At 44.7% G+C, this 12,636-nt stretch overlaps 1 protein-coding gene across 1 annotated transcript in view; it reads right to left on the bottom strand.

Moving 5' to 3' along the window:
• The window catches only part of kdm6a (lysine (K)-specific demethylase 6A), a 40,119-nt gene that overhangs the window by 1,687 nt on the left and 25,796 nt on the right, over positions 1 to 12,636 (bottom strand). The window contains exons 12-26 of the mRNA XM_061088296.1: positions 12,372 to 12,591; positions 11,862 to 12,002; positions 10,078 to 10,170; positions 9,914 to 9,988; positions 8,376 to 8,483; positions 7,915 to 8,289; positions 5,950 to 6,872; positions 3,949 to 4,078; positions 3,713 to 3,818; positions 2,956 to 3,161; positions 2,791 to 2,843; positions 2,630 to 2,704; positions 2,401 to 2,549; positions 2,211 to 2,325; positions 1,928 to 2,115 (exon numbers count right to left, since the gene is read on the bottom strand). Coding sequence (XP_060944279.1) covers positions 1,928 to 2,115; positions 2,211 to 2,325; positions 2,401 to 2,549; positions 2,630 to 2,704; positions 2,791 to 2,843; positions 2,956 to 3,161; positions 3,713 to 3,818; positions 3,949 to 4,078; positions 5,950 to 6,872; positions 7,915 to 8,289; positions 8,376 to 8,483; positions 9,914 to 9,988; positions 10,078 to 10,170; positions 11,862 to 12,002; positions 12,372 to 12,591 — 2,957 coding nt within the window. The remainder of the gene's footprint in view (positions 1 to 1,927; positions 2,116 to 2,210; positions 2,326 to 2,400; positions 2,550 to 2,629; positions 2,705 to 2,790; positions 2,844 to 2,955; positions 3,162 to 3,712; positions 3,819 to 3,948; positions 4,079 to 5,949; positions 6,873 to 7,914; positions 8,290 to 8,375; positions 8,484 to 9,913; positions 9,989 to 10,077; positions 10,171 to 11,861; positions 12,003 to 12,371; positions 12,592 to 12,636) is intronic.

Below are 12,636 nucleotides of genomic sequence, written 5' to 3'. Positions count from 1 at the left end.
TTGTGTGTAAGAAGGTTTAAGTGATGGATTGAATATTTATTTAAGCCTCGGAAAACACATTGAGGCACAAGACCCTCATTTACAATGGTGCCGAGGGTACAATAAAGAGTTGATACATTGAAGAGTTAATACATTGAATAAATAAGAATTAAATAAATATGCATATACAGTAATACAAGGTATAAAAAAAAAATCGTCAGTATAATATACGATGGCCAAGTCAGAACTCCCTCAATGAAACAAATGAGCACAACCTGAAAGATTCTTTGTGAAGGAGCGACACTGAAGCAGATCACAGAAGTTTCTCTTTTACAATAATATAAGAAGAATGAAAAGAAGAATGCAGACGATCTTCCTGTTGACCCACAACACTCTGACTTTACTCCCCTTTTTGGTTTTCGCATAAAAACCAGTTTAGGAAACCGGCAATGATTTGAAATTAAAGCCAAATGTTTAAACTATCAAATGTTTAAAAGTTGAGTCAGGTCTCTGAAGTCTTCATGAGAACACAGGTCCCAGAAACATTGGCCTCATGTTTTTAAAGCTACTTTCCATCTTCACCTCAGTATATTAATCCAAACAGAAAACTTATCAGCAAAATGAGTGATTAGAACAGTTGAGGGAGGGACACTGAAGCAGATCACAGCAGAATCAATAATGACAATAATATTATAAGACTGAAAAGAAGAATGAAGACGATCTTCCTGTTGACCAACACTCTACTTTACTGGCTTTATTGATTCTGCATAAAAAGTTTAGGAAAAGGGCAAAGATTTGTAATGAAAGCCAAATGTTAAAAAGTTGACTCAAGAAAACCCTCAAGTTTGAGAGTTTTTATTTAGTGCCTAAAGTCTTCATGATAACACAGGTCACTGAAAAAAAATTTAGAACTACTTTCCATATTCATCTCAGTATATTTATCCTAATAGAAAACAAAACAGCAGAACGAGTGATAAGAACAAGTAAAGAAATATCTTTCTGCAGGTTTTGGTGAGAAAAATGGTGAAATCTTTTTTAAAAACTCTCTCAAATTGGGATTCCAGATCGATGTCAAGTCTTCATGATAACACAGGTCACAGGAACATTGGCCTCATGTTTTAAAGCTTCTTTCCATATTCATCTCAGTATATTAATCCCAATATGAAACAAAACGAGTGATAAGAACAAGTTAAGACACAACTTTCTGCAGGTTTTGGTGAGAAAACGGTTGAAATTTTTTGAAAAACTCAGATCCATGTGTTTTCTTGATGACGATGTCGACGTTTCTCATTGACAATAATAAAAGAAGAATGAAGTCGATGTTCCTGTTGACCAACTCTGAGTTCACTGCCTATATTGTTTCTGCATAAAAATAAGTTCAGGAAAAAAGCAAAGATTTGAAATGAAAGCCAAATGTTTAAACTATCAAATATTATAAAGTTGACTCAGCTCTCAAGAAAACCCTCAAGTTTGAGAGTTTTTATTTAGTGCCTAAAGTCTTCATGATAACACAGGTCACAGGAAAAAAATATAGAACTACTTTCCATCTTCATCTCAGTATATTTATCCCAATAGAAAACAAAACAGCAGAACGAGTGATAAGAACAAGTTAAGACACAAATTTCTGCAGGTTTTGGTGAGAAAAATGGTGAAATCTTTTTTAAAAACTCTCTCAAATTGGGATTCCAGATGTCAAGTCTTCATGATAACACAGGTCACAGAAACATTAGCCTCATGTTTTAAAGCTTCTTTCCATCTTCATCTCAGTATATTAATCCCAATATGAAACAAAACCAGTGATAAGAACAAGTTAAGACATAACTCTCTGCAGGTTTTGGTGAGAAAACTGGTGAAATCTTTTTAAAAAACTCTCTAACTGTGACTCTAGATCCATGTGTTTCCTTGATCTCATCTCCTCCTCCAGGTCTCACTCGCCCCCCCCCCTCACCTGTGAGCGGCCCCACGTTCCAGGCGATGTTGTTGCACCAGCCGATGGCCTGGACCCAGTGCACCGTGCCGGTGTTGAGCCACACCAGGTCTCCCGGGCGCTGGATGAAGCGGTAGACGGGCACGTTGGTCTCGTACAGGTCCTCCAGGTTCGGCCACCACGAGCCCATCAGGAAGTTGATGTTGTTCCTGTGAGAAGGAGACGAAGGATTTTAGCATCAAGTCCAAAGTTCAGCTGAGAAACTCACTGGAAGGAAGGTTGGTTTCTGGAGCTGGAGACGTACTTCTCACAGAAGTCGTTGACCACGCCCCAGTAGGACTCGGGCACCGCGAACCACTCGCAGTCACCGGGACCGATGTTGATGTTGACCGAGCAGAAGTTGTTGTTCTCCTGATGACCTGCGAACACAAGGGTCAGAAAAGAGCGCGGAGAGCTGCTGTCTGCTCGTGTGTGTCTGTGTGTGTTTGTGTTACCTGGCGTGCGGCTCCCTGGCACCTTCATGTAGAGCTGCACCGTGTTCATGCCCAGGATGGTGTGGCCCACGTGGCTCAGCAGGTTCCCGGCCGACACCACCCGGGAGAACGCCGGCAGCTTGGCCAGCTCCTGCAGCTGCTGCTTCCACCTGGAGACGGTTCACGAGTTAGTGACGTTCAAACACAACATTCACACGATGCTTCATTCTGCATCGCAACCTTCACTCACTTCTTCTCATCCGAGAGGTCGATGTTGGTGCCGAACTTGAGGTGTTTGAATTGACCTTTCCGCCGCCGCATCGCGCTGAGTCACGAGAGAACGAGGAAGTGAGTGCGAGAAGATAAACTGAAATCTGGAATAAATGAATCTAATGACAAAAGAAATGTTACCTGTCTGAGGAACCTGCCTCTGCGTCCATCTCCTTCTTCTTCTCGTTCTCCTCCTGTCATGAAAATCACAAAATTGTTGAAAGATTTTATTCATGGATCACAGAAGTTCTAATAGAACTCCAGCTGCACTTCAGAGTCTGTGTTCTGTGGACCCGTCTCACTGACCCGTAGCGACTCCTGGAAGGAAGAGGCCTGGTACTGGGCGTACTTGATGATGGTCGTGTGCGAGCGGCTGCTCTCACAGCGCCACATCTTCCTGCTGCCGCTCGGGTCCCAGTTCTCATCGTTGGGCTGAGCTAACTGGGTCCGCACCTCCACCAGGTGGTCCGGGTTCGCCTCCACCAGCGTCTTGGTGGAGAACAGGCCCAAGTCTGCAAGTGAGGGACGGAGAGAGAGAGAGAGAGAGAGAGAGAGAACAGAGCCATGAGAGGATAGAAGAATTTAATAAACCTGTTAATACATTTACTACGCAAAACTCGTTCTATTCTCTTTTCATAGGAGAACATCCCCTATAGAGGAAGCAGGTTGTGACTCTTTGTTGTTAACATAATAAAACTTCCTTCAAAGTAAAAGCACCCAGTCTCTCAGATGAAACTCTCACATTCTGAGCAGATGTTCTCTGAACAGCAAACGCGTGCAGTAACGTTTCCCACTTGCAGGTGGTGCTGTTGTCATACATGTCAAACTCATCCACAGAACACACACACATACACATACAAGCACACACACACACTCATGAGCACACAATCACAGAGACACACCCACAGAGCCACGTGAGGAGAGAAACATCCACTTCCTGCTGTTGATGTTTCAGAAAGAACTCAATAAATAAAATAATAACTTAATAACAACCATAACAATAACAGTGAAAAGGCTGTGAAGCACTTCAGCAAAGTGGCGTGTGTGTTGCTCCGCCTCTCACCCAGTTTGAGCGCTCCGGCCAGTCCTCTGATGACAGTGACGGGGTTGGAGGGGTTGGTGCAGAACTGATGCAGCGGCGGGAAGAAGGCGTCCCTCTTGTTCTCCAGCTGCAGGTCAGAGGTCAGAGAGGAGACACAGGTCAGAGGTCAGAGAGGAGACACAGGTCAGAGGATGAGGAGCGACTCCAGACTCACAGGGAGAATCTACTCTCCTCCTCCTACACTGTGCTGTACCTACATATATACTGGGCGTGGGGGGGTTGAGTTTGTCCTTTGGCAGCGGCGGAGATGGCGGGTGGGGGGGGCGCGGCGGGGGACACTTGTCCAGGAGGACGCTGCTCGTGGACAGGCCGTTCTTCCCCAGGTTCCTGCAGCGTGAGGTGAAGAACAAGACTCTTTACACAACAAGCATCAGATCAGTTTCTCTCCTCCACAGAAACTCAGCCTCAGGTTAATATAGAGGAAAGAACTCAGCTGCAGTCAAACTCATAACTGTTCAAACTATGGATCAACTTTTACTGTTCAGAATCCAGAAGCACTTTGAGACAAACATCAGTCGTAGCCGAACATTCAGAGCCGATCAAAGGCTTTGAGATATAAATCAGAGTTTCTGCAGATTCATTAAGTTCAACTTGAGACGTCTTTAGGACACAGACACACAAAGTTAGACAAAACAACCACAGAGGGAAAAAGATCAATGAAAACCAGAAGTCACTTTATCCAACAACAATTCCTGATATCATCCTGAATTAAAAAAATTACCCGGACAAGCAGGAGAATGATGAATACAAATATCAATGGACGAAAGCAAAATAAAAAACCCTTATTTCTCAGAAAGCCACTTACAGATTACAGTTTTTGTCTAAGAAGCTGTTTAATAAAGTCAAATAATGCTTCAATAGCAGATTAATAAAGTCCGTATAAAACCTTTAAGACACTTAAAGTAGAGATCATTAAGAGAGTTTGGTTGGAAGAATGTTGTGAGGTTTTTTATCACTCCTAAAATAACAGCTTTGCAATCAGGCTCTCAGAGTCCGGGGCTTTGTTGGAGACAATGTGGAGCCATTACGGCCAATCATTTTCATATCTTTTGGGCTTGTCAAAGAATTCAACCATATTGGAGGGAAGTAACTAATGAAATATGTAAGATGATGGCAATTAAATTAGACTACTCTTTTACTACTTTGTATCTAGGTAAAATACCAGAATTTATCCCTCACAAATACAAATACCTGCTAAAGATTCTCTTGGCATGTGGTAGAAAGGCTATAACCCGAAGATGGCTCCAAACTGACCTCCCAACATTGCACCAGTGGAGGGGGATAGTGAAAGAAGTTTACTGTATGGAGAGACTGACTTATATTTTAAGATTGGAATTGGAGAAATGTGTTGAACGTTGGGAAAAATGGATTATGTATGCACTGTGCCTGGAATAGTGTGACACTGTACTTCGATGTATTGAGAAGAATGTGACCATATACTGTTACACCCATGAGTATGTTGTATGTTTGTTTTTTTTCCCTTTATTTATTTCTGTTCAAAATTCAAAATCCAAAATAAAAAGTTTAAAAAAAAAAAAAGACACTTGAAGTAAACTATTGTTGCTTTTTAAGACTTTTACCAGCTGGAGGATGAAACGTTGACTAACACGTCTTGTTCTGAGTTCATGTAAAGAATTTAAACTGTTCAAACCAAAACAGATTCTTTATTCCAGCTGAAATCTTCAACTTGCACCACATGAAAGAAACTGAATGATCTGTTTTCATTGTGGTTTATGATTTACAAGCAAACAATGTGAAGACTTTAAATTCACGTGAGTGGTCACAGATTTTCTACAACTCTGTTTCAAATAATCAAACTCCTCCTGTGACTCGACTGCTGGTCATCGTCTGAAACATGTGAAAGTGAAGTCAGAGTCAAAACCAAGGAATTCAATCACAGCCGAAGATCGAATGAATCACCGGCTCAGATAAAGAAAAGGTTTTTATGTGTTTATCTAAACAAGGAGGATGACTCAGCACAGACTCACTCTGTCAGGACGACTTCTGAACTAAAGAAACAACACAACTCTCACAACGTCTACACACGAGTTCATCTCCTTGGTAACGAGAGAGAACACACAACCACTCACACCAGATACCACAGCTTCTGATTGGTTCATGGTTTGCTGTGATCTGTTTGTATCACAACCACAGAGAGTACACACAACACACACAACACAACACAATCCCCCCCTCACCTGCAGGCCTTGAGGACCTCACTGGAGCTCGGGTAGATGGAGAACGAGGACCAGGAGGCCAGACCAGCGGGGGGGCTGTGTTTCTGAGCTCCTCCAGGAGGCTCCACCCTCGATGGGCTGTGGGCGTCGTCCGGCCCCGACCCGTTGAGCGTGGGCGCCCGGCTGCTGGCGGCGGACGGGCTGTTAAGGCAGGAGAGGCTGGTGGTGGCGTGCGGGTCTGCAGAGCGAGGAGAGGGCGGAGCCGAGGGCGGAGCCGAGGCCGACGAGGACGCCGCTGAGAGCTCCGATGGCTTCTTGGCGGCGCCGTGGAGACCCGGGTGGACGTTGTTGATTTTCTCCGAGGACGGCCCTCCGTGGTTTCCGTGGTTACTGTAGTTATTGTTGTCGTGGTTACTGGTAGCATTGGCTTTTCCCTTTAGCAAGGCTGAGAGCTGAGGATTGTCTGAGCTGAGCACGCCGGGGGGGGGCGAGCCGGGCTGAGACGGGCCGGCGGCGCCGCCCGTCACCCGCGGCTGGACGTGATTAGTCGATCCTTGCGCGGGGGGGGTGCCGGGACTAAGAGGCGTCCCTGCAGAATGCCTGATGGCGGCCTCCGGACCTGATGGCGCGGCGGCAGCAGCAGCGGGGGTGCCGCCGCCGCCGCCGCCGTCGCTGCCCCCTGAAGGCGTGGCGTCTTTGGTGTGGACCCCTGAGGTAGTAGCGGAGTGGGGGGGCGAGGAGAAGTGGTTGGGCGTGGTCTGGGGGGAGGTGGGGGACAGCGAGGAGGCCGAGGAGGAGACAGTGCAGAGCCCAGAGGAATGTCCCACCTGATTCAGAACGCCAGAGGAAGAGAAGGAGGTCTGAGGGGGGGAGGAGGAGGAGGAGGAGGAGGGAGGTTCTCCATTGGGACCCGCCGAATGAGAACCTGGACCCTTGTGAAGCCCCTGGACAGAGAAGACCACCCAAGGAAATATTAATAGTTTGTTTCAATACGTTTCCATCAAAAAGACCGTCATAAGCATATTTGAATATTTGCACTTCTGCACAAATTGAACTATTGTAGCTCTATTTTTCTCTTCATCTGTAAAGATATATATTTAGATATATATATTTTATTTTCTATTTTAAATTTTTGATATTCTATTTTATTGTTATTCTATTTTATTCTATTTTATTCTATTTTATTATTTTTTATTCTATTTTATACTATTTCTATTTTTATTTTAGTTTTTTGGGTTGAAATTACTGAGCATTGCTTAAAGAGAGCCTGTGACTCAAGTATTTCCTGGACAGTGACTGCTTCATGTTATCTCTGTGCATTTGACAATTAAAATCTTGAATCTTGAAGAAGAAAGATATACAGACTAGAGGTGTCACGATACCAAACATTCAGCAGTCGTTGCCAAAACCAGGAAAATAACACGACTCTCGATACCACGGAAAAAAACAAGTGCATTCTTTGGATGTTGTTAATGTCATATACGGTAGTTCAATGTGCTTGCGCATATACTGTGGGTTATACGGTAGTTGCGGACGCTTGTGAGTGATGCATTGTTGTGAGACACTTTATGCATTAAATGATAACGCCACGGTCACCTGCCTCACGCCAGGTTCACACCGGACACTGAAGCGACGCGCCAATAACAGCTGGCGCCCATCCGGTCCCATGTTAAACCTGTGTGCGGGTCGGAGGCTGAAGCGCGCTAGGGATTAGCGCGGCGTCCGCTGTAAACCCGGCGTCAAACGCAAACTCCTCCCATACACGACTCTTTGTGCCTTTTTAATAAACAAGTGGAGGTGGAGCTAACGCTGGTTTTCTGAATGTAAACGTCGACTGGCGCAGCACCGATGCTAATGCTAAGCTGCTAACAGCTAACATCGTCGGTGTTTTGTTATCTTAGCATCGACAGGTACCGTACGTATCGGTTCCCGTGACATCACTACTACAGACACATCAGCAGAAGAAGAAGAAGAAGCAGCTGGAACCTGAGTGGTCGTGTTGCGCTGCTGGCTCCTCCACGTCTCGTCTGCGTGACCGGGACTACTGGTGGTGCTGCTGGTGCTGCTGGTGGGGGGGCGACTGGCGGCGGTGCAGTGGTGAGGTAGAGAGTTCAGCTGCGGGTAAGGCACGTTCCCGTTGCTGGCGCCGCCGCCGCCTCCGAGTCCCACGGCGTGGTTCCTGTCCAGGTGTCCCCGAGACGGACTCGACGAGCAGGACCCGTTGGCTGTGGCCGGGGGGGCCGTGTGGTTGAGAGCGGCGGCGTGGGGGGGGTGTGGGTGGTGGTGGGAGGGATCAGCCGACGGGCCGTTGGGGACGCCGGGCCGGGGGGGGCCGCCCGCCGCCGCCGCCTGCTGCCTTGTCTGAGAGAGAGAAGAAGAAGAAGACGGATTCAGATCAAACTCTGCGTTCGCTGTGGCGCCGTGGCGTCGGGGGGGCGAGTGTTCACCTGCTGCTGGTGCTGCTGCATGAGAGTGAACTGCTGCTCCAGCTGTTCCAGCATCTGCACCTGGGGGGGCTGGAGGCTCGGGCGGGTGGTCCGCAGCTGATCCAGGAGCTGCAGGTTCCACAGGAGAGAGGTCACAGAGGTCACAGAGGTCACATACAGGTCATGATCCTGGTTCTCATCAAAGGCTGAAAGGAGCTTATTGTTGTATTCTCATATTTATTTTTCAGTTTTGTTATTACTGGCATTGTGGTTAAAGTTAAATAAAAAAGTTTAATTTCACAAATTCTAATTTAGTAAGTGCAAATCATTTCCTTTTCCCACCAGTAAAAATGTCGTTAAAATGCCTTTGCACATGGAAACAATTATTTGAATCTTAAAACAAAAGATTTTACAAACAAATACATTTGGTTGGGTTTATTATGAATTCTTTCTAATGTTTTGGTTCAAAACGATTTTAACAAATGCTTAACTTGATATGTTTGTATTTAAATGCAGATAAGAGTCAGAACATTTTCCCAAAAATGAATCTATCTATAAATCTGTGCTTTAATCAATAATCCATCAGGAGCAAATTGAGCTCCTGATTTCAGAGAGACCTCTAATTAATTAATTAAACTAATTAATCTGATGACATTTTATCATCAAGATGAAAATGAATTTCTGAGAAGGGTCCAGCTACAGTGGTTATCTGAAGAAGCCTGTTCTGAGTTCAAATGTAGGAGAAGATGGAAATCCAGGTTTGATGCCAAACCAAAGAATGAAGTCAGATCCTTCAGGAAAGTGTCTGAGCTTCTCCACCAGCTGCTGAACATTAGGGAATCAGCAGGGACCTCCCGATACGATACTATCACGATACTTAGGTGGGGATACGATATGTATTGCGATATCTGTAAGTATTGCGATTCGATTTTACGATTTCCTGGGATTTCTTTTGGTTATTTTTTTTTTTTAATACTGGACCATGGAAAAATGTTGAATCATTCCTTCAAATACAACACAGTCAAATTCACTTAGAGCTTTAACAGTTTAATTTCAAATATTAACATTAACTTAATGACTGCCGGGCAGCCAATAGAGAAAATAAATAAAAATATTCCCTATTATTGTATAGCCCCTGTCAACTGCACACAAACTGACAGATTAAGAAATGTTAGCCACCTAGGCTACTTTTAAACAATAAATAAAAGGTAAATTAAATAGAATGAATAAAAGTTTACTTAAAATATAAACTTTGAAATAAACAAAAAGTAGACTATTGTTGTTTGCATGTAGGCGATGCAAAGCTAGTGCTTGGGTATGTTTAGATTATTGTGCAAAAACAAGAGCTGGTCAACATGCTCTGGGGTGATGTTGCTCCCCCCATATATCCCCCCCGGTATAAACCAATAAATATGTTTTTAAAAACAATTTAAAAAAATCGATTTGGGAGGCAGCATGGCGATTTAAAATCGTCATTCACAAGAATCGCGATTTGTAACTGAATCGATTTTTCCCCCCCATCCCTAGTGAACCTCCTCCAGACTCTTGCTCCTCCTCACCTGGAGCTTCTGAGGCGTCAGGTACCAGCTGGGGATCTGCTGCTGATCGCTGCTGCTCCACGAGTCTGCCACACTCTGAGGATGAGACGGAAAGAACAGCTGAGTCAGCGCTCGTCTTTGAATCACACAGTGTAACCTGGAAGTGTTGCTGTCCTCAGCCGTACCTTCACCGGGCTGGCCGTGCGTTTCCTCTTGGCCGGACTGGCCTGAGGGTCGGTGTGGTTCCCGGCCGCCTGGCCCCCCTCCCCCTTGCAGGCCTAACACATCCAGCACAGAGACACAGATTGTGACGACTCGCTGAAGCAACAACCACCAGCTTCAAGTCAGTCACACAAACACTACACAACCCTGATGAAGTGACTCACAGGGGAAAACAGACACAAATTCAAACACTGAATTCACTACATTGACGTGCAAAACGATCGGAGCCTTTAAATATCACATGTCTGAAAATACTCTGATTAAAATGTCTTAATTGGGATCACCTTAATCTCACTGGTGGGAGTCGATTAAGGTGATCAGGTCATAATCAGAGTATTCATGCTGCGTTTAAGATGAGACATTATGAATAATTAGGGTTTCTTAGACGTGCAGACCAAAATATTCTGGTTCCACTGTTTGGGGACATTTCATAAATCTGTGTTTCCAGATCAAAACACTGAAGATTAAACTCTAAAAGCTGCTTCTAAATATTAAATGTTTGTGTTTGGTTGAGAACAGATCGAGAGATTCACTGAAATGATTCATCAGCTGCATGAGACGGGAAAAATACCACCAAATAAAAGTGATGTGTTGATGGGGGTGAGGTGGGTGGGGGGGGTGGGGGGGGTGGGTCTTCATGTGCACGTCTGAGATTTGTCTCATTTTCAAAAAGAGGGATTTGACAAATACAAAAGATAATTTCAACAAGGAAACTTGCACTGCATCAGCGTTTTACAGCAGTTTGTGTTGCATTGACTCTTTTGAGTTATGGGACAGAATGATCACTTCATTATCTTAAAACTTATATCTCGTTGGATCAACACTATGAAAGTCAACTATGCTCCAGTAATAGATTACAGCAGTTTACAGTCGGGCCTTGCTCCGATTCCCTCGGACTGTTTCCTCTTTGTGTTCCAGGCCTCAGCTTCACGCTCGAGGAACCAGTGGACACCAGAGTTATGGAAACATGTTTCTCCTCAGTCATACCCCAGACTATCTCTTTGATGCGGACACTAATTCTTTGTTGATAATTCTTTTATTTTTGGCTAAAAAAATGTATTTTGCTGAGGTGGTCAACCCCTCAGGTCCCTACAGTCGACATGTGGATATCGCAGATTTCTGCTCTTTTCCCCATTGAGAAGTTGACCCACGACCTCAATCACAAATCAGTCAGGTTTTGGAAGATCTGGGAACCGGTGCATTCATTCTTACAGAAACCATAACTCATATTCTTTTTCTGGAAGGGGAGGACTAACTGCTCTTTTATTTTATTTGTTTCATTCTTTTTATTTTATATACGCTATTCCCTTGTCTATCTCCTGTCATCCTGCTGATTGTGTATGTATGTATGTTTGTGTATACACGGATGTATGTGTGTATGTATGTATGTATGTGTGTATATATATGTATGTATGTATGTATGGGTATGTGTATGTGTGTATATAAATATATGTATATATGTGTGTAAGGATATATACTGCAGTGCTCATTGTTAGTTTGGGGTGGGATTTTTGTTGTTGTTCTGTTTGTTTTGTTGTCTGTTCTGTTTTTCTAATGTTTGTTCTATAAAATGGTTAAAAACCAATAAAAAGAATATTAAAAAAAAAAAAAAAGAAACATGTTTCTGATCCAGATGAAACCCTGAAGGAGTCGGAGCGAAGCCTCGGCTGAAACAGCTCGTATAGATTTGTATAGATTTATGGTTCAGAAAGTTCCCAAGAGGCCGGAGCCTGTGGCTGGGTCTCACCTGCTGTGCCTGTGCAGTGGTCAAGGCGCCCTGCCTGGACGTGAGCTCAGCAGGAATGGGCAGGCTCCATGCCTCCTCAATACTAGGAAGCATTTTACTCTTATTCTGCAGACTACCTGGCTGTAGGTTACACAACTGAGCCTAGGAGAAATTGTGTAAGACACAAACTTTAGTGCTGAACTTGGGTTGAACAGGAAAGTCACAACTACACAACTACGGTGGTCGGTTTAGGCAACTGTATACAGAATCAGAACAGAAATGTCAAAAATGCAATGAAAGTATGCTTTGCAATTACCAGTGAGAGAAATGTGTTTCAAGACATCAATATGAATCGTTATTCATATCTCGGTGGTCAGAAATCAAAATGACAAAAGCACAATCTGCATTTAAAAACAGCCGATTGCTTTGGCAATGCTTGGCAATAACACACAGCACTTATCGACACACAAACTACACAACATGTAACACACGGGGCCGGATGCTGGTGGTAACCGGTGCAGACGCCTCTACCTGCAGCAGCTTGATGCGCTGTGTGAGCGCCGCCGTGTTGAGGCAGGCCTTGCTGCGCGTGGCGTTCAGGTAGCACTTGATGGCGTCGTGCGGCTGGCCGCAGGACTCGTAGAGCGTGCCCAGGTCCATCCAGGCCGCGGCGTGGCTGTGGTCCAGCTGCACGGCACAGATGTAGGCCTGCAGGGCGTCCATGGGCTGGTTCTGCTGCTGGTACAGCACCCTGCAGCAGAGGCACAGAGGGGGGGTTCATATCTTTGAGCTCAGA

This window comes from Limanda limanda, chromosome 16, assembly GCF_963576545.1.
Source record: "Limanda limanda chromosome 16, fLimLim1.1, whole genome shotgun sequence".
NCBI lineage: Eukaryota > Metazoa > Chordata > Actinopteri > Pleuronectiformes > Pleuronectidae > Limanda > Limanda limanda.
This window is presented reverse-complemented; position numbering and strand designations above follow the sequence as displayed.